Source organism: Mesitornis unicolor, unplaced genomic scaffold, assembly GCF_000695765.1.
Source record: "Mesitornis unicolor isolate BGI_N332 unplaced genomic scaffold, ASM69576v1 scaffold52388, whole genome shotgun sequence".
Taxonomy (NCBI): domain Eukaryota; kingdom Metazoa; phylum Chordata; class Aves; order Mesitornithiformes; family Mesitornithidae; genus Mesitornis; species Mesitornis unicolor.
Window position 1 is genome coordinate 1,046 of NW_010200820.1, and position 22,535 is coordinate 23,580.

General features: G+C 40.6%; 1 protein-coding gene across 1 annotated transcript; it reads left to right on the plus strand.

Moving 5' to 3' along the window:
- Nucleotides 1–518: 518 nt before the first annotated feature.
- On the plus strand, nucleotides 519–21,729 carry LOC104535687 (mitogen-activated protein kinase kinase kinase 15-like; the record flags this gene model as incomplete). Its single annotated transcript, XM_010189850.1, has 11 exons — nucleotides 519–606; nucleotides 4,406–4,539; nucleotides 5,138–5,265; nucleotides 6,981–7,111; nucleotides 7,396–7,501; nucleotides 10,771–10,928; nucleotides 15,287–15,470; nucleotides 17,872–18,049; nucleotides 18,825–18,999; nucleotides 20,726–20,911; nucleotides 21,624–21,729. Coding segments are annotated over 11 exons (1,574 nt in total), but the record flags the coding sequence as incomplete, so codon positions are not given.
- Between the last annotated feature and the right edge of the window lie 806 nt (nucleotides 21,730–22,535).

The following is a 22,535-nucleotide window of genomic DNA, read 5'->3' on the forward strand; positions in this document are numbered from 1 at the left end:
AAGTCCAGAGGAACATTTAAATTAAACTGAAGGCAATAAAATTCTCATCACTACACAGAAGGAGAATGATCCAATATGATGTTACAAATTTAACACTACTGAATCAAACCATTGAAAATCAATCTTAATTTTTTAATATCTCAACTTCTTTAATTGCATTTGTAAAGACAAGGCCATAGTAAGCACTTTTCACCAAAGTGTGCAGCAAAAATATTTGAGTTTGATCTACCACGATTTTACTTGCAATTTACTTACTCTACAATTACAAACAAGTATTAGGTTCTGCTATAGCAAATAAAACAATTTTATAAATAATTAGGCTTCTCAGTATGTATTTGATGTTCTTCCTCATTTAAAACAGGATAAATATGGAGAAAGTAAATAGTGAAAGAAACCTATAAACATGCTAGTCAGTTTAATAGCTTGAAAGCGAAGCCCACCTTGTGAAGAATCTGTTTAATCTCCTTGCAAAAGGATATTTTCTTAATTTGATCCTGTGTGATTTATTGCTTTTTTAGATTCTGTGGATTGGTGAAAGAAATTTTGTCTGATGCAGTAGGCAGTACTTTGGAGCTAGAAGGAGAAATAGATGGAGACACATTGGAGGTACGTCAAGAATATAAGATCCAAGAACTCTGAATCTTGTTCTCTGTCTTCCCTGCACTTTAATATCAGTATACTAGAAAGATCATAAATAGCACTTAAACTCCTTAATTGCATATTAAATTTCAACTCTTAAAAACCTATTTGTACACAAGAACATTGCATTCATTTGAAAAAAACCCCACATTTTTAATGAAGTGAGCCTATTACTACTGTAAACTGCTTAAATCCCTAATGAAGGGTGTTCGTACTCTTGCATTTATGTGGCAAACAATCTGAAGATGAGAATCATCTGTTATAAGCTGGCTTAAGTGGATAAAAAAAGATAAATTAAATAAATTCTAGGAAAAAGCCATTTAGCAGAGGTACTTCAGTTTTTCTAGCTGGTATCTGATATTACTACTCCAAGTAATTTTCGTTTGACAGGCTTTCTCTGTCACAGAGATTTGCAGATATTTAGGCTCAGATTAATCCATTGTGCTTTTGATTTATCACTGAAACATTCATGTGAGGAACTGAGTAGCTGTGGGCTTTCTTTATAATCAGTACAGAGTTTAAAAAAAAAAACCCCAACCACCAACTTGGAAGGAGTTATTCACATTTTATGGGGGCTCAGGTTAAGGTAGGTGAATCCACGTCTTCGTAAGACACTGCCTCATAGCAAGTGACCAGATTTGTAGCAATAAGTACATATCCTGCACTTCTGTTTATTTGTTTTGAAAGCTGCAAAGCCATCATAAAAGTAGGTTGTAACTTTCATTTGTGGTCAAGGAAATTCAGTCAATCCAATTAATGAGTGTAATAACCCTACTGTGGTCTGTTTGAGCTGGGTATCTTTCTGACCACGTCTCCTTCCAGCAATTCTCTTAGGCTTATGATTCAGAGAGGTTCTTTACAGTGAACCTTTTGTAGTGCCTGAGGCTTCAGAAGAGGATTAAGAAAGTAGAGCACTCTCTACTGTACCATTGAATGTAATTGCATATGGTGGGAAAGATGAGTTTTTGCACTGAGTTTGTGCATGGTGGCCACAGAATTCTCAAGTGAAAAGGACAACGTATGCACATCTATTAGGCTCAGCTTAATACATACATCTGTGGTCTTGGCCTAGGATCAGGACTTTGCTTTGGAAAAGACAGGGTATTATCTATAGCTGCAGATTTTACATTGCATGCTTATGTACTTAGCTAATAGCAGGACAATCTCCAAACAACACAGTCTGTTCAACTGTGTAATAGTCTCTGAGAGGAAGTGAGCTCACCGTGGCTTGAGCCTTTTAAAAACTGAATTGGAAGAATCACTTGAGAATGCACAGCAGGAAACAATCCTGCATGAATCAGTGATGTATGGAGAAATTACTACAGAAATTAATTTTAAATCTTTAAGCTATATCATTCTACATATCTTGAAGTCTTCACAATTATCACCTTGTACTTACTCTCCTAGGTCAGGACGTGAAAACAGAAATCGAGATACAGAAAGGGAGGATTAATTCATTTAGCTTATAAATAAGCTAAGACACTTAATGTCTTTCTGCAGCCTGAGAGCTTACATTTAAGAGGAGACAATATGGAAAATGCAGCTTTTTATGGTCGTGATGGGCTTGACAAGCACAGAGAAAGCAAAACCAAATGTTTATATTTGGGGAAGAGGAAGAAAATACTGAGTGCTGTTTGGGGCAAGAAAATACGACTTCAGTCAGAATTCTTATGTGAATGTTGTCCCAAGGGGTTGTGCATTTTAGATGACAGTGTTATTTGAAAGCAACTACAATTTAGTTCTATAGCTGACTAGGATTTGGAGGGAGAGTGAGTTTGGCAGTACTTTCTACCTTAGGGTATTTACTTCTGGATATTGATTTTGAAGAAGTTCCTATCACTTTAAGAGTACCTGCTGTAGCCCAAATAGGGTGTCCTAGAGATTAGACTCTGCCCTACCATGTCCATACAGAAGGTCAGCTATGACTTGTTTACTCATACCTAATGGTTGAATTGCACATCCAGTGGATCATATATTCAGACTTCTGGCAACCAGCAGCGATTTATTCAATCTTTGTAGCTCTTGGAAGGAGAGGAGAAATGTAAAGAGGCATCAAGTATATACAAGTCTATTAAACAGTCTACTAACTGGCATTGAAATATAAATCTCACTGATTTTCATGTAACATGGGACCCAGACTAGAGAACATAGGTTTCTCCATAATAATTATAGATTTGGCTTAGGACCAGGCTGTTGCAGATAGGGTTGCTGTCAATCTTAAATTCTGCAATGTGACTGCTGTCTTTTTTCTGCACAGTTTTATGTCATATGATAGCTGTGAAAGCTGGATATGCTCCTACCAAAGAACCTGACAAGTTTTACATATGGCGTTTTGGGTCAGTTATGCCTATCATGTAACAGGATTATGTTGTGAACCATGAAGTGCTGAAACATGGAAAATGAAACTACTGAAGCTGTGCTAACTCAAGTTTAGTTCCACGGAGCAGAGTATGCTGTTAGGATAAACGACAGACGGTTTTTCTTTAGCACCTTCCATACAGTAGCATGAAACTTGCCATCTTTGCTGAGGTGAAGATGGGGGGTATGTCAGTGACACATGGACATTGCAATACTGAGCTGCAGTACGAGCTGGGAAGACGTTTCAAAGTAGTAGATCTCAAGACTACATTCTGTATGAGAGAGCATACAGGATAAAGGATACAGGATATTTACTGGATAAAGCAGAAAAAATGTAATTGACAGAAATGTCAATAGTTATGGCCACTGTAGAAGAAGTTTGGCTTTTTTTAAAATAGAGAATTCATATGAAGCCACAGAGAATACACTGCAGTTTTCCCATTTTCTCTTGGATTTGGGAAGATACATGGGGAGATCTGTGTACTTCTGAGAATATCTGAGGCTATGAAACCGTCCAAATCATTTCTTAAGTGTTTGCAAAAGTGCTTTTTCAATATCCTTTATCAGTTCCCTGATTCGAATCAAGGGGTGCTGCTTAACCCAACTTCCATAAGGAATTTGGGGTTATTTGGTGTCTGAGATGTACTTCCGTTAGGCATCATTCATCAATAGGCTTTTCACTAACCTTCGTAGACAGAGAGCTCAGTGATAAGCTCAGTGATAAGCTCACCATATGGGACAGGACCACAGGGTGGTGTAAATTAGTGTAGCTTTACTGAAGCCAGTGAAGCAGCAGTGACTTATTCAGCTGGCAGTATGACCCAGCATGGTTTCAGCAGTAGTGAAAACCACCACTTCAGGTATTTAATCAGAAGATGAGTGGGGGTTTTTTACCTTTTGGAAAAGCTCATAGTGAGGGGAATAAGTCAGACATGAATTTTGCTGTGGCTGAGCTCAGATAAGAGTTTAGGATCTTAAAACAGTGTCCACCCACTGGAATGAGAGTGTAACTTTTATTAAACCATTGGTTTCAAAATGATAGGTTATGTTCCACAGATTTATATATTCTGAAGGTGCTGTCATCAATTCTTAGAGATGATACCTGAATGTGTTCTTTTGACAGCACTGTTTCATTGAACTTGGTTTAATGCTGTGTCCCTTGTTTGGGACAATGCATTTGGAAGTTGGTTAGGGAAGATTGTTTTGTAAAGGAAATAACATGGAAATTTTACAGGTTCTGTAATGCACCAAGCTGATGGGTAACCTATGGTACTACAGTAGTGCTGCAATAACTGCTCTGTGCTGCACTAACTCAGTATGGTACATAACTGTTGTTAAGACTCTCTATAATGTTAAATGTCAGTGATAACAGTTTCTATGCTATTTTGTTTCTCTTTTCTGCTTGCAGTATGAATATGATTATGATGAGAATGGTGACAAAGTAGTTCTAGGGAAAGGTACTTATGGAATAGTTTATGCTGGAAGAGACCTTAGCAATCAGGTCCGAATAGCCATCAAAGAAATACCTGAGAGAGACAGCAGGTAAGGCCTAGTTTTTCATTCTGTATCCATTGCCAATGAAACTGCAGTTGTTTGCTGAAAACTGCTCTTCTTAGCATCTGTTTCTATGTGGTTAGTTTATAAAACCCAGTATACTAAAATTCAGTTATTATTTCCTCCTAGTATTCAACCCTCTTGAGAATAAGGACTTTTAAAAAAAGATATTATATATATCATAAATAATACACAAATTGATAATCTATATGTATATAATAAATTCTAGAATAAGACATATTTTGGATTTGAAGTTGCAGTTGTATCTCATTTGTATTCTTTTTGGGAGGGGGGAAAGCATAAAAGGAGTTTCAGAGACAAAGACAGTACTATGTAATGATACAGAAGAAAGACAAATATAATTTTTTGGGGGTATGTTTCTCCTTGAGTGTTCTTCTGAGATCTGCCTCTGTACTTTTTCTGAATAGTCAGCCAGTCACACTGCATTTTGAAGGCCATGGACAAGGTGTTTGCTGGGAATTCAATTAATATCCCTAAAATCCATTCTGTTTGCAAACTAGCATTTAACCTTTTCATGCATCATGAGATAGTCCTCCATTTGTTTGTTTTATTTTATTTTTAATAGATATTCTCAACCTCTTCATGAAGAGATAGCACTGCATAAATATTTAAAGCATCGGAACATTGTCCAGTATCTTGGATCTGTTTCAGAAGATGGATATATTAAGATTTTTATGGAGCAGGTGCCAGGAGGTTTGTATCATTCTCAGTTTAGTCTCTCAAAGGAATCAGAAGCAATGGGGACTTTAAACTTCGTGAAAATATCTTTGTGCACTCTGTATGGCTTTCCTGTTGAGACGTTAGCTGCAGGTGGCATTCTCCTGACATAAAGAATAGGCTTGAAGTGTACAGGTCCCTGTACCTTCTCCTTCTGTAATAATTATAAACCTAGAGAAAAGTCATTACAAGTATTTGGTGTGAAATACTCATGTGTTATAAAATAGTGGAGTTAGAGCTGTATAGTCCATTTAGCCTGAGCATCTGAATGATGACTGGAGCTTTTAGGATAAGTTTCTGTTGAGCAGTAATGCTAACTGAGCTATTAAGTATTATTTTGTAACTGCTATATACAAAGCATTGCTGTTTCCTAGGTAGATTAGAGATAGACATTATATGCTTCTCTTGCTCATAATTTCCAGTTTTGCTCCTCTAGCCTTCTCTACATTTTAAGATGTCAAGTACCTCTGTATCCTCTCTGGGTTGTATTTCAATCTCCCTTTTGCTATTTGCTCTTCAGCATTAAGTATGTGTCAGAAGAAGTGTTAAATTCTTGTATGAATATAATTTGCAAAATAAAAACAGGGAAAAAATGTTCAAGTTTTCTAGGGAAGGTCCAGACACAAACACTGAAAGTATAATTAAATACATCTGGGGCATTCATATTTAATTTTTGAATTTCTGAAACCTTCTCACCTGAAAGTTGAGTCACTCTGGCATGTATGATATGAGCAGATGTGATGAGTTTATACCAACACTTTCACTTGTTTTCTGCAGTTGTTTAAAGTATCAGCTGATTTTGTTTACATACCCTTTTTTTTCCTGTTCATATAAGCACAATAGTTTGCTGTGTTTAGTTGCTAATGTCAAGATATTATTTAACAAATTCAGATATTTTAAACTCTGCAGCCAGTCTTAAAAAGGAACCTGCTGTTCAGGTTATGCAAGATTCTTTGAGGAAACTTCACTTTGGAAAACTGTTGGTGTGGACTGAAAATCCCTTTAGCTGAATTTGTCTGGCATTAAGTAGACCCACTGCACTTAGTTTATTGTGAGCAGTAAAAGCAAAGCTGTCTTTATTTTGCTTCATGATTAAAATATTTGTGTTACTTAAAAGCAGGTTAGATTCATTGCAAGTAGTGGAAGCACGGACGACCTATGTGCTACTCTGAACATGCATTACACGGTTTCTTTCAGGGCTTTCTTCCTTCTGTGTCTGACAATTTCCAGAAGTTAATCCCATATTTGCAAGGAAAAGATTCTTTCCTTTTTTTCTTCTCCCCTCCCCGTCTCAAGTAAATCAGCTGCTCTTTGCCCATGCACATGGCTCATGAAATGTAGTGTATAGCATCATACAGTGTTACCTTTGGTCTTGATTTCATTAAGAGCTAAATGGCTGCCAGCCTTGGTCTCAACAGTTGCTAGACTGAAGTGAGGGAGATGCATCCAGCCCTGTTGTAATGTTTATTCCTGTCACGGATGTGGAAGCTGAGCTCGCAAGAAAGAAATAACCAGCCAAGAGTAGCAGCAAATTATTTGCTTTGACAGATCTATGAAGAATTTGGCATAATTATAGATACTGCATTTCTCTTGATTTAGGATATTGAGGAAAGGCTTAATCTAGACTTAAATGTTTCATGTTAATTTGGGGATTTTGCTATCTTGATACAGTTTCTTCTTAACTCTTATAGGCAGCCTCTCAGCTCTCCTAAGATCTAAGTGGGGCCCAATGAAAGAACCTACAATTAAATTTTATACCAAGCAGATTCTGGAAGGCCTTAAGTATCTCCATGAGAACCAGATTGTACACAGAGATATAAAGGTAAATTTTCCTTTAGAGTGTCTTATGTTATTTGCTTTTTATCTTTCTTACTTCAGTTAGTTTTACTCTAACCTGAAGTAGAATTTTTAATAGGATTTCATGGAACCTTAAAAAAAAAGGAAAGAATAAAACAACCCCTTCTCCATGTCGCTCCTGGAAAACTCCTTTGTAGAAAGTTATATTACAAAGATAATTGCAAACTTGAAGGAATATTGAGATTGGGATTTGAAATCTGTACTCATCTGTCTCCCCTCCCCTCTTCCTCTCTCTCATCCAAACCACAGGGGGATAATGTTTTGGTGAACACCTACAGTGGTGTGGTAAAGATATCTGATTTTGGTACTTCCAAACGACTGGCAGGAATCAATCCCTGTACTGAAACATTTACAGGTAAGACAAATTTAGCAGAGTTTTTAAGAGTTTTGATGATAGATTTAGAGTTAGAGCCAACAGGCTCTTTGGATTTGCAATAAAAACACAATTAGGTCTCGATTTTCAGGGAAGAGTGAATGGGAGTGTGATCACCATAAGCATAGGCTTGCTTTCTTTTTTCTTAAAATGAAATTTCCTTCCATTTTACTCTTTTTTTTAAACTTCTTGAGTGTGATGAGGTAATAGTTTTTCTTCTAAGTGTTTTTCACTAAGTAGCAAATGATTTGTTGTGGTTACATCCAAAATCACTTGAATATAGCAACTTTTTTATTTAGGAATCTTGGTATCAGTAACTCATACATGGACACTTACTTAAGTATGTCTAAAAGTGCAGACAACCAAACACAAACTTATAAATACTTTCAGGTTTGGGGCATTAATTATAAAACCCAATCAATTGGCTAACTTGGTGTTATCAGCAGTAGAAAGAACAGTTTACATGGAAATACTAAGCTGGTATGTTAGAGAAAAGCTTTCATAAAAAACAAGATAGTAAATACTTGCAATATTCATGGAAAACAAAATTTGCTGAGCAACAGTGGCAATTCTACATTGAAAAATGAATATATAGTCCCATAATTACTCATTTCTTCTATCGGTAGAGATACAGGTAACATGATGTTTTCATTTGTGATATGGCCATATGCATAGGCTGATAGCACAAATCACAAGCCTCATACTGGTCTGCAGTTTAAATAAATGGTGCTCAGACACAGCTATCAATCGTGTGTGGAAGACAGAGGACAGCAACTTCCATTTAAGCAATAATCAAGGCTTCCCATTACCTGTCTGGTGATAAGTCTGCAGTTCCTCCAGCTTTCTTACAAAGGTTAAGCTTTGTTTTCTCACTGTTAGCAAAGCTTGTGAATTGGACATTAGGCCTATTTTACCTGATGATCTGAACACAGTGTATGATGTCTGCATCAATACCTTGTGAGTTCAACATCTCATCCGGTGCAGGCATTTGAAACCAATCTATTTCCTGCAAAGCCATAAAGATTTTGGTTATAATCAAATTAAGTTGGAAGTCCTTTAAAGAGAATTAAAAAAAAATATTATTTGTTCAGTTTGGAATCATAAATGCAGCATTTGAATGTTTTGTTAAGAATGAAGAGCTACAAGAAGCAGTCTCTTCAGTTTATAGATGCTACAAAAGATAGATACATAAATGACAGTATGACTGAACAGAGCTGGTTAAATGCTGGCTTCTGAAGCATTCCTGTAAGGAGTTCACCATTTTTTCCCAAATTATTCAACAAATAATTTTCTCAGGAATCAACTTGCTTATGCAACAGGATGGATAATTCTCAAATATGTACAGGTCTCTTGTGGTGTCTGGAAAAGAATATTTTCAGGTGTTGCCTGCAATGCTTGACCTTGCCATTTTTGTTAGGCTGATTCAGTGCAGTTACACTACATGGGAGAGAGATGCACTACCACACGGTGTGATGCATAGCTATACTGTGCTGCTCATTTCTACAGGATATTCTGAAAACTTCAAGTATATAAGGGGGTTCCATAAGGTGAAAGTTGAAGTCATGAAGGAAGACCCTTTTGTGGCTATTAAAAGTCATAGTCCAAAATTTAATTTTGGCCCACGAAGCCACTATGTGGCTGGTTGCTATTATGGCTGGAGCAGATACTAGAGGGAAATAAGGCCTGTTTTTATGTACTCCTTAGTGGCTTTTTAGCAACTGGTTGTTCTAAGAGATATCATGTGGAGAAATGGTATCTGAGGAAAAGTCACCATATTGTAATAAAAGGAGGTAGATCTTTCCTTGTGCCTTTCTTCTTTGTTCTCTTGCACATTTGCAGCCCTGTTTGTCCTCAGACATGTAATTTACCATGAGGATAAATATTTTACTTAGGTTCTCATTTTGGATTTGAAATCAGTAAGAAGGTAGCTATAGCCCAGAGGGTCTTAAAAGCTCTCCTGCAATTTGTTTTGTTCCTTAACTCGGTACATAAACTGTGGGTTTTAGGCGTAACGCGATGCAATCGCATGATTTGAAGAATGGGACTTCTGGCGGTTTAAACATTATATGGCTCCATTCAAGACACACACAGCCCGAGGGCAAAGCTGTGGCTTGAACTTTCATTCTACTGCAGTCACATTTAATGAATACAGTAATATCCAATCCCTTTTATCTTCACCAGATGTCCTTTACTTCATAGTTCACATCTTTACTACAGTGTAATTTTATTGCATTGTTAAGAAGAAAAATAATTTAATTTAAAGATGTCATAACAGAGCTGGTAGAGGAATTCATGTGGAGAAAGTACTGCAGCATTTGAAACACTCTGAACATTTATAGGTTTCTGTTGTTGGTGTGGACTTTCTTCCTGTAAAGTCCTCTTGTGTGCTGTGTTAGTATACGATTGAATATCACCAATTCCAAATTGACCTTCATTTTTACTGTTCTTTTTGTTTATCAGAATTAGAACTAGTAATACAGTCAGATTGTCTATGGGCTGACTTTAGGGATATTCAGGTTTGTCTGTTAAGAGTCAACTATAGGCTTGGGCAGGATCTTATTTTGCCCACATGTCTGGCTTTAGAGGTTTCAGTAGATTTTTATTATTTTTATTTTTTTTTGTCTAATAGATATCAGAAATGCCAAGCACATCCAATCTGGAACTGCAATTTATGATGGGTTCCCTTATTTTTTTAGTTATTGTGTAATTGATTTACCTTAATTACAATTTTAATTTTTTGTGTGTGTGTAAAACTTGAGATTTAAATTTTTAAATGTTCCTATCTTTATTATCTTATATTTACAAAAATACCTTCTTTTCAAACTAACTTTCTGAAATCCCCTGTCACTAGTGTTCTCATTATAGGGGCAAACATATGAAAAATTATTCTGATGAAAGCTTTCTGTCACTTTGCAGGTTTTCTTCACCTCTTACATGTGTAGTCTGTACAATTTAGTGTCTGCAGATTTTTTTAAGTAAAATTTTACATCTGAGGAATAAATTGGATTATGTGGTGAATATACTTTCAGCAGTTTGAAGCTTTGTATTAGAAAGGGAGGGGAAAAAAGATAGTTTGTAGAAAAGACTTTAAAACTTAAGTTTCTGTCCAGTTTTCAGTGCTGATATGGGAAATCAGATATTTTGGCTATACAGGTTGCACCTGACAATATTTGGCTTGCTTAGTGATGTGTTAATTCTCTTTAATGAGGGTGAAGACTATAACGCTTGACTGTTCTTTTTGTCCTGCCTAGGAACCTTGCAGTACATGGCTCCAGAAATCATCGATAAAGGACCACGAGGATACGGTGCCCCAGCCGATATCTGGTCACTGGGTTGTACCATTATTGAAATGGCAACAGGCAAACCTCCATTTCATGAACTAGGGGAGCCTCAAGCAGCAATGTTTAAAGTAAGTACAGCTTTTTTGCTGTAGAGTTTATGAATTTTCAAATACTAACTTAATTTTTTAATATTAATTTAATCGGTAGTAACCTTTTGTTGTTTTGTACAAAGCCACAGTCTGGCCTGCGTTCTTACCTCTCGCTGAATGACCCTTCTCTGCTCTAAGCTGTATTGCTCTAGGGGGGAATAATTTATTTTTGTGCTGGAAATAGGTCATGACTCAGAGCAGCAACCTGAAAAAGAAGTCAAGACTTATGAAAACTAGTATTCTCTACCTTTTACTTCTATCATCTCCTTCTCTTGGTTTATGATTACCTTCTTGGCAACCAGGCTCTCCAGTAATGACAACCAAGTTATTTCTCCTCCTTTAAGTATTTTGTTTATAAGCCCCCCTCCAAGAGTATCTGTTTGCCTTGTCTTTCAAAGGCCCTGTCTCCCAAACATGGGAGGTGGGAGGGGGCAGGGGGCTACTTTTCTAGGATTTCTGGTACCTGCTGATGGAGTAAAATACTCAGTATTTTACATTCTAAGTTCTTTAGATCAAAGCTACCTCCTTGGTAAACTGTTGCCTCTAGTACTTTGTTTCTTTTAGTGTTAACTAAAGTAAACTGGTAGTGTAAACTGAAAATTTTCGGTCCTTCCACTGGCTTGCAGTTGACCTTTAGTGGAGTACTTAAGTTTTCATGTATGCTTTAGAGTCCTCATTCTTATAATGGGAAAAATATCCCATCCATAACCCAGCAAACTGCTTTAAATTATCAGTATTGTTAATTCTTTTGTATAAGTTGTTGAAAGTCGCCATATGAGCATTAGTGTAATTAATAATGGAACCATGGTAGCAAAATCAGATCTTTATCAGTAAGTATAGTAAGCTGGGCTGCAATTCAGCATGGCACATAGCGCCACGCATCATACTAGGCCTGTGAGTTCTCCCATGCACCACAGCTAAAAGGCAAAGAAAGGGATGGTTATGGGTTTTGATGTAGTTATTGCAGCAGTATAATATGTCACCTTGGCACTGTCAGCTTGTGACGCTACCTCAGAGGAAGCTGCCTGCGTGAACATGGTTTGGTTCACTAAAGCTTTCTGGAGTGAGCCACGGAAAGAGTTTTTTCTACATTGCTGTATGTCAAATGTGATTCTGTCAGCAGATGCCTTTTCTTCTTACCTATCTGGCACATAGCTGAACTGTTCAGTGAGTAACACGTCATATTTTCAGCACAGTTTATTGAACTGTCAGGAAGCGCTGGTTCGGTTCTGAGTGTTCGATGAGCTCTGCACAGGCTCGCGAGGTGAGGTCTGGCAGGGTTGTACATGTCCCTGTGTCCTGCCTATAAGCACTTCCAGGCCACACAGCTGTGTTCTGAAGTATCAGAATTGGCATTCTAAAAAATACATTTCTTGCCCTTCTTTCTTCAAGGACTTAGCAGAGTCTTTAGCACTGTTACTGCAGATTGGGTTAATGTGCTGCAGTCAAGCATTTGGTTTTGTTTTCTGTTTCTTAGCTCTGCTGGGACCTGCTTGGAACTGTTTCTTGCTGGGCACCATAAACTGCAAATTGAGGTTTCTTTTTGACATGCAATAAAAGTAAGCAAGCCAGATGCTAGGTGTGAAGGCAGGAATGAAGCAGGCTGACTGGGCAGGCATGTTAAAACAACAGAAGACTCAAAAGCTTGGGATGTTGAACTTTTGAGGTCCTCACCTCCACATGTGCACACTCTGTCGTGCATAGGGCAGATGAGGAGAGGGAAGGTCTAAGTTTGGCTGTGCAGTCAGTATAGAAGTCACAAATGACCAAAGAGTTGGACAAAGTAGAGAAAAGGAGCTAGAGTGAACCGAGACCTGGAAATAATTCCTCTCTCAGTGTATGTTGTATTTCATCTATGAGCGTTGTATGTGTGCATCTTGTTCTGTGTGAAAGGAGTGCAAACAAATGAGATTCAATGGAGACAGGGTAAACTAACATTGCCACAGAGTTTCTGGATGGATGCTTGTGACAAAACTTACTCCCCTTGAGACACAGAGATTAAGATAAGATCAGAGACATGTATTCAAATTTCCTGGTCCCTGTTTGGACTGTCCTGGGTTTTGTTTAGTGCGTGAGGGCATAACCAGGCAGCGGAGCGCAGTCAGCTTGTGCTGCTGCCCCAGCTGAAGCTGGCTCTGTCCCCAGAGGGCACAAGTTGGAGTGGGCTGACCACGGAGACAGAGGAGTTGTCAAAGCACAGCAAGCAGGTGGCTGTCCTCTCTCTGCTCCATAGCAAAGGATTTGCCAGGCTGACGTTTTGAAGGGGTGAAACTATATACTCCATTTATAAAGCACTGTCCAAAACGCGCATGAGGTTTTATAGATCAGATAAAGATGCTCCATAAGACAAGGTAAATGCATAGATGTCGTATCCTGCCAACAGGACATAATGTCTATTTATTTATTTATTCAATTTGTTTATTAAATACATCCATTTAATTGTAGAGGTTAGCAAGTTGCATATATTAAAAACGTTACATGCAGGAAATACGGAGTTTTGAATGTGCCTGGAGTCATGGTTAGGAAGGCCTTAATGCAGTATTAGCATTTTATATCCTGCACTGTCATTCAAACAGAAGCACAAAGGCACAGCATTTTTTTGTCAGCTTGCACTGAAGCTGAACCACTATTGTGAGTGCCTAATGGTGCCACAGTGTGATAATGCAGCTGTATAATGAGATTATTTAAACAGCTCTTCATTTTAGCAAGCAGCTGGCACTTGTTTAACTGCTGGGCTACTCTCTCCCTTGTGGCCACTGCTTGTTCTCCAGAGCCTGTTTTATGTGAAGATGCTGAGACTACAAGCCATAACCTTGCCAGATACATGCCACACAGTGCACACGTGTTACACAGCTCTCACTTCCAAACACTTATGCCAGATTGGCATTAGAGAATAAAAAGGCAGTGAAGGAGCTAGAAAAATCACTAGAGAGCAACCTGTAGAAACATTTTTTGTCGCTACTTAAAAAAAGAGTGGGGGGTCTTGTTAAACCTTTGAACATCATATGATTTTCAGTTAAATAACACCGAAAGGCTAAGAAAGACATCTGGCCTGAGTGCTGGGGGTGCTGACAAGGTCTGGCAAGGTCAATGTGAGGGTTCGTACAAGGAAATTTGGCAGCAGCAGGAGCAGAACAGGTGCAGACCCCAGGCAGTCGGCGCTAGAGGAAGAAGTTATTCCTGTTCCTGGGCACGAATGTGCTATAGGAGTCAGCAACTGAGAGACACACTACTGGGCAGGGGCGATGGGAAGCATATGCAGTGACTGGGGGGATTTGTGGCTGGTAGGAGAGGCAGCATTTGAAGCACTTGGTGTGGATAATGTTCAGATCCCAAGATTGCATGCAGGCACTTGGTTGGATACAGCCATACCTTGACATTTGTGTAATGCCACATGGACATTCATGCCATGTTTGCAGTGAGGTAAAACAGGATTAGAATCTTGTTGTCACTTCACTGCTTTGTGTGGGTACCTGGATCGCTCCTTTTCTGTGAGAGTGAGTCCTGCATTTCAGTCGCAATAACCCCGTGCAGCACTACAGGCTTGGGGACGAGTGGCTGGAAAGCTGCGGCAGAAAAGGACCTGGGGGTGTTGGTGGACAGCAGGATGACCATGAGCCAGCAATGTGTCCTTGCGGCTAAGAAGGCCAATGGCATCCTGGGGTGTATCAGAAGGGGGGTGGTCAGTAGGTCGAGAGAGGTTCTCCTTCCCCTCTACTCTGCCCTGGTGAGACCGCATCTGGAATATTGTGTCCAGTTCTGGGCCCCTCAGTTCAAGAAGGACAGGGAATTGCTTGAAAGAGTCCAGCGCAGAGCCACAAGGATGATCGAGGGAGTGGAGCATCTCCCTTATGAGGAGTGGCTGAGGGAGCTGGGTCTCTTTAGCTTGGAGAAGAGGAGACTGAGGGGCGACCTCATTTATGTTTATCAGTTTGTAAAGGGCGACTGTCAGGAGGAAGGAGCCAGGGTCTTCTCTCTGATGTCCAATGACAGGACAAGGGGCAATGGGTGCAAGCTGGAACATAGGAGGTTCAATCTGAACATGAGGAAAAACTCTTTTACTGTGAGGGTGACAGAGCACTGGACCAGGCTGCCCAGAGAGGTTGTGGAGTCTCCTTCTCTGGAGACATTCAAAACCCGCCTGGACACGTTCCTGTGTGACCTGGTCTAGGCGATCCTGCTCTGGCAGGGGGATTGGACTGGATGATCTTTAGAGATGCCTTCCAACTCCTATTATTCTGTGTGATTCTGTGAGATCATACTATAAGAAAGCATTGGCCCATGGTCCCCTTGCAGTTGTTTAGTAAAAATAACTTGTGTTTGTGTTTTACTTGCAGGTTGGGATGTTTAAGATTCATCCTGAAATTCCAGAATCGCTGTCTGCTGAAACAAGGGCCTTTATTTTGCTCTGTTTTGAACCTGATCCTAGTAAACGCATTACAGCAGCTGATTTGCTCAGAGATTCCTTCCTGAAACAAGTAAACAAGGGCAAGAAAAGCAGAATTGCATTCAAGCCGTCAGGTAAGGAATTATCAGCCAAGTCCAAGTCAACATCGTCATTAAGTGTTACATAAAAGATTAGAATCGTTAAGCACTCGCTTCTACAAAGGACAATTCTTGTGCCAGGAAAGCAGCAGGAACTCAACTGTTGAAAGTGCCTGTGATTTGTAATTAGACATATTTAAATTTAACAATTCCCACAAAATATGGTGTCTTGCTTATTTTGTGTTTTACTTGCTGAAACCTCCCAATCCCATTTTCCTCTCCCCAGAAATAAATGTCTCCTGAACAGTAAGTTATAATAAATTCAAATTAGGAAAATGACATTTGGTGAAGACTTTCCAAAGCAATTCTAAATGTTAGTTTCACAATTATATACACTTCAGCAATCTGAGTTTTCTGGAGTAGGTGTTTGGCACCTGAAAATGTTGGGCTATTAGGTGTTTGGGTCTACATGGGTCAGCATTTTCAAACTTGATATCTAGCATAGAAATTTGACACATAGGTGCTGAAGTAGCTGTTCAGTGGGTTGTTTTGTTTCATCTGCCTAGCATGTTCCTCCTCTCCCCAATATATCAGCCACATGTTCAGTGATAAGATAATAGACCTTAATATGGACCTGTCAAATAAATCATTAGTGTTTGAAGGAACTATCCATTTAAAAACAGGCAAAGCCATTCGTCTTCCTGCTTCTTTCCCATCTCCACACACACATGCACACACTCCTAGTACAAACAGAACTGCTTCCCCTTTTGAGCTTTTCCCCCCTCAGCAAGGAACATTTGAAGGAATGGAATTCTAAGGGGAAAAACTCGCAAAGAATTTATAACATCTAGCAGAATTGGTTTCAGCAAGGAAATGGGCATCAGCTCTTCTCCTGAGGGGCAATTGAGAACTGCACTCCTTGCAGTTGCACCGGGTAATGGGAGAGCTCTCACTGCTCAGCCAGGGCAATGGCAGTCAGGAGCTATTGGCAGGCTCTTTGTCAAATATCAGGGGAGGTGCAGCCTTTTGCACCCCCTTCCTCCTCCTGCCTTTCTCCTTTCTTCTCTTCTCCTGCTCATTGATGGTTATGGAGCTCCTTCAAATGCCCTGAGAATCTGGTGCTGCAGGATTAGCACTGAGCTGCAGCGAGAAGCAAGCTCAGTGCTGGCCATGGACATGAGCAGAGCGGGCAAATGTTATGGAAACTGTTTGTTGGGTGAGGGAAAGGCACCATGGCTGCAGCCGAATGTGTGCTGCACTGTGCCAGAGCTGGGCAAAGCTGTGCTGGCTGCCGCAGCCATCTCCAAGGGGAGTTTGGGGGTGTAAGGCAGGTCCTGGCCCAGCAGCTGCCGCAGTCTCAGCTGCAGCAGTTTACCCTGTCTCCTCCCTCTACCATTTCCCTCACCACAAATTTCCTCAGCTTTGTCCCTACCTTTCCACCCCATCTCTACCCCTTTTTTCTTTCCAATAATAAAAGCAGCCCAGAGCAAATCTCAGCACTTAACACTTGGGAGAAAAACTTTCAATCTTCAGTACAGCTGAGAGGCCTTGAACCAGTCCTTGCAAGGTGACAGATGTTGTTTCATTTCTGTGGCTGTTTGACCCCAGCCATCTGAACGTCAGCCAGGTGCCATGGAGTATGTCAGAGCTCTCTGAACAACTTCTAACTTCTTGCTCTCTTCCTCCCCCACCTCCACACAATTTGTAGTGACAAGCATCAAAAATTGTTGTGATATTTTAGCTTCATGGATGTGTGCACTCTGATGTGACAGAACTTCTTCCTTACCTTTCCTATCACACAGCTGCAAACTGACAGGATTATAGCGCTCTCAAGATCTGTTATTTTTTAATTTCATCTTACTTTCAGGATGAATTGGAAAGGGATAAGACATTTTCTTCAGATTAGTCCTAAGAGAAAATGAACCCTTATTGAGGGCAAGGGGACATTTGAGTGAGGCAGACTGGGTGTTAGAGAGGGAGCAAATACCTGCCCATTAACACGGTTGGGCAGAGGTGAGGAGGGCACGTAGCAAAGTGCTCTCTGCTGAGAGCTGTGGCTGTGCTGGAGCAGCTGATGGTAACCCATTGTTTGATTCAGGCTCTTTAAACAGCTGTACATCCAGTGGCACCACTTTGTGAGATCCGCACCAAGGGGGGGGGGTGTGTGTGTGCAAGAGAGGGTGACAAAATGGCATTTCATATGAGCATGTAGCTGCTCTGCTGTCTGTGGGGTCAGCAGTTAGCTCGTTCACACCTTTTATTGCTTATGCATATAATGATTTTGAATTGTATCGCTGCTTTCTAGCACCAAGGTTACCTGTCCCCCAGCCATTTTGTAAAATGAGTTCTTGATATCACTGACGGTGATCGCAGCTGTTTAAGCACATTGCCCCTTTCTGCCTAGTTCCGTTACATGTTTTACGATGTCTGTTCACAGATTACAATCGGAATATGTCCCTCCCACTGCCAATTCATGGAGAGCAGGCTGGCAGCAGCAGCAGTGAGCATGGCTCTGTTTCGCCTGACTCTGATGTCCAACATGAGATGTTTTTCGAAAGGCCAAAGAGATCCATTTCAGAGATTCAGACAAAGCATCCCATTTCCCATTTACTAAGGTAAAGCATTTGCTTTTTGCTGCACACCTATGTGGGATTATCTGGATTTAATTCACATTATATTTTATCTGAGGGCAATTTTTCACATATTAACTAGATAAGCAGGTGTGTTAAACAGCAAGCAAGCTGTATAGGCAAGTTACTATTTAAATGTTGTCTACATTTAATTAAGGAAGAATGATTCTTTCACCTTAAGGTTTCCATGGATTTATATACTTTTCCCTTTCCAGTGAATAGATGTCAGTTGTCCTATTGACTGAGTGGATATGGATTCAGGAGTTAGCAGAAGAGCTGACCCTCCCATGAAAAAGAAATGCAGGAAAGGGGCACCAGAAAGACAGTTCTGCTGATCAGAGAGCACAAAGCAGTACTTTCAAATGAGTATGTTATGTAGAATCATAGAATGATTTGGGTTGGAAGGGACCTTCAAGATCATCGAGTTCCAACCCCCTGCCATGGGCAGTATGGGCCAGAAATGAATAGTTATCTCAGTCCAGGGTTTTCAGCTTTCGTCCCCAGAACTGAAGCAGTGCTGGCTGACATTGATGCCAGCTTCTCAGGGGGATTAAATCAGCCTTGCGCTTTCGGCTTCAGGGAGGTTTATGTCAGCTGAGGATCTGAGCGGTCTTCTGTCTCAGAATTAGCATTTAACAGCCAGATCAGTGCACTGCTGCAGTTTTAACTCACTTTTTAACCTCTGAAGTACCCCTGCTCTCTTCTGACGGTGCTGCTGCATTGCTAATGCTGAGGTCTCTTGCGCACGTGGCTGTCGCAGCGTGCCTGATGAGGGCTCGGCCTCGGAGGACAGGAGCGCCTCTCCTTCCATTGAGGACAAGGACTCTGGTCTGTTTCTGCTGCGGAAGGACAGTGAGCGCCGAGCGATCCTGTATAAAATCCTTAAGGAAGAGCAGAATAAAGTTGCTTCCAATTTGCAGGACTGCCTTGCACAGGTAATTTCACTTCAGCTCTCCTTTTCCCCATCTCAAAAGGAAAATGATAAGCTAGGTAGTATCATTTCTTCTCTGCAAACTAATAAACAAAGGTGCTTGGATTGTTCCTTCTGAGTATCTTTAATCTCTGAGACCTATAACTGTGTGAGCTATTTGCTGTTGTCTGAATGGATAGCAAACTCCAACTTTTGCCTGCTTCTGGGCTCTTCATTTTTTTTGGAGGGGGAGGTTTGGGCCATTGGATGTGGGGTTCGGGAACTCAGGTTGGTGAGTTGGGTGGTTTTGATGCTGTGTTTTGTTTTGGCTTTTAAGGACGTGGAAATGGACCATCAGGTAGTAATAGGTATTACTTGCTTTAAGCACAGAGAACTGATTAACAATTTTTAATTCAAAACACATGTGAACTAGGTGCCAAGAACACAGTACCTGAATCTTAAAAGAGCTGTGGTAGACTTTCTGTAGAAGGAAGGGTTGAGCGGGAAGGTTCGGTGACTGTAAAGAGGATCAAGAAAAAAATCCTATTTTCAGTTCACCCATAGCCAAGCAATGGCACACACCAGTAAGAGTTGATTGCTTAGCCTGTTCTTCTTCATGTGCCACTGACGTTATCTGTTCTTATCAAAGCTACAGTTTCTCGCCTGCACTGCATTCCCATCAAGGGGAGCCTGCTGCCTCTTGCTGTGACATCCCCAGTGCAAAGGCACTTGCAGCACCGCTGCTGGGGGCCTTGCTGCTCCTGGGGCAGCTCCAGCCCAGCCTGGCGTGGGAAGCCAGCTCCACACAGTGCAGGGTTTTGCCTTGCCCCTGTGAGTCACTGTAAACCTCCTCACGGTGCAGACCAGCTTGCCTTGGACTCTGACGGCTCCTGTAAAGCTTTACAGGTCCAAGAGAAAGGGGCATAAGCTCAGGCCGGGGGAGCAATTGGGGTAAACTTCTGCTCTGAGCTTAAACTGCAAAACAGCTTACAGCGTCATGGAGGACTAAAATTCATATGAGAGATCTCAGAAATAACCAAGGCTCTAAATATTTTCCAGGATAAAGAAGGATTATTTAGTAACAGCAAGTCCTGCCAGTCTCCAGCTGTTTTGCAGCACTGCTGTGATCATCTCTTTTCCATAATTTCTGTAATACTTCTCCCCTTTCTTTGAATTATGCAGGTTGTTGTTCTTACAGGCACTTGGATGGCTTTAACTGTAGGGGTTGTGGGCTGCAAATCATTGAATGAACACTTGAGTCCTATCACTGGGTAATCTTAGACCTCTTTCTGACCTGTGATAAATGCATATATAAACATTTTTTTGCCTAAGGAAATCAATGTATGCATAATAAGATGTATGTACAGATTCAACTTATTGAAAGGACAGCATCTGAAAAATTTGGCTCTCTTAGCAACTCATTCTGCTGTTTTCATGGAGGAGAGCTGCCCTCTGCAGTACACAGCACAAATGTGTAGATATTATCTGGACCCTCTTCAGTCTGTGACAGCTGCAGCAGCAGTAGACTTCATTTATTTTTTTTTTAATAGGAATTAGTATTAAAAATTTTAGTTAGAAAAAGGGAGAAAATAAAGGCTTTGCAGAAACAGAAGTTCTGTGATTTCTGTGCATTGGTGTGAAATATACATGGGTAAAGCTATAAATTGTAACCCTAAAAATACTAATACTACTAATTAGATGTTTAATGACTCTAGGATTTACTTGATATACCTTCATTATCTTTGCTCCAGAGCTCTGAAGAACTGCAACTTTCAGTGGCCCACATCAAGCAAATTATTGGGATTTTAAGGGACTTCATACGCTCTCCAGAGCAGAGAGTGATGGCTTCTACCATATCCAAGCTGAAAATGGATTTGGACTTTGACAGCACTTCCATCAACCAGATTCATCTGGTGCTGTTTGGATTTCAGGATGCAGTGAGTCCTTTGCCTACCACAGGGGAGAGAGATTCTTCCTGGTCGGCTCCTCCACTCTTCCTCATTCCTTCTCTTCTTACCCTGTGCATACCCAACAGCCATTCTCTGCCCCAGTTCCTCAGAAACTCCTGTACTTGCTGGGGAAGGTGGGAGGACGTGGGCAGCATGAAGGAGACAAAGCCCTGGTGACTGATCATATGGAAGCCTAAGAAAGGACTAAAGGTGTTTGAAGGTCAGGTTTTGCCTGGTGACCCATGGATCACCAGTGCTGGATGTTCCCTTGCTCTAGGAGGAGGCATTAGACAAGCACTTCAGAGAGGCACACAGGGCTCGACACAGAGCCCTGATCTGTTGGAGCCTCAGTGCTTCAGGTGGGCACTCCCAGGTAGGCCTTGAAGCCAAGGGTGGTGCTTGAAGGGCTGCCCGTGCACTTGCTGCAAGCTCTCATGTTCTGGACCTCACGTTTATTTCCTGTTCTACCTTTCCTTGTACTGCAGAGGGGCTTCAGTGACACTGTCTAGGTATGGTATGAAAGCCTAAAATGGTCACATCTGTTGTGTAGACTTTCAAAGGTGGGAGGGTTTTAGGGACTCATGTAGCTGTTACTTTATAAAGCTTCATCTGACTATCAAAAACCAAGATTCTCTTTCCTAAGGTGTAAGCAAATGTTATTTGCTGCTACTTTTACTTGTTGTTTTTTATTTATTTATAGGTGAACAAAGTATTAAGAAATCATTTAATAAGGCCCCACTGGATGTTTGCAATGGACAACATCATTCGCCGAGCAGTCCAAGCAGCAGTCACTATTCTTATTCCAGGTAAATCAAAGCAGCTGAAAAGAATCTTCTTTTTTTTTTTTAAAAGGCAGCTGATTGCATATCAAAGAGTTACAGCAAATGGAAGAGTTTAGATGTTTAATCTGTCACTGTATCATTAACTGCATCCCATGTGCCACTACATCAAAGGCATGGGGTCAGAATGTTGTACAGGAAGAAGTGTTGATCTGGAGGATTAATGCTGCACTTGCAGTACCAAAGCCCATAATGAGGAGATAACAAATGGTTCTGCATCACCAGTGTGGTCCAACCAGGACAAAAAAAGGGCAAATTAAATTCAGTCCAAGCTGGAGCTTTTCCAGTAAGAAAGAAAATGACTCTGTACAACATTTTACTGACATTCAGGGTGGGTAACACTGCACAGGTCTGGTTATGTGTCATGAGAAATGATTACTGAGTTGTGGAACAGATGTAGAGAAGGGAGTGTGTTAATATGAGGAGGAGTATGATTGAGCCCTACAAATGGATAATAGGAAAAACCACCACCACTGAGGAGAAAGAGGATAAATGAGTAAGAACTGTCTAAGAAAAAGTTGGAAATTTGCAAGTAGTTTTGTGACTCTTCAAAGTGCTGAGCCCCCCCTTCCAGGATGAGGATGGTCTGAGAGCATTTAGTGATGGTGAGCTCTTTCAGTCCAAAATCGCTTTGGCTTTCAAGCCAAACCAGCATATTTTTAGGACTTTGTAGAAGAAACATGCCAGCTATTCCTTGGTGGGAAGGGTGGCAGCCTGCAGCAAGTTCTGAGACAACTGGGGTTAGGCTTCAGTAAAGCCTTTGACACAGTCTC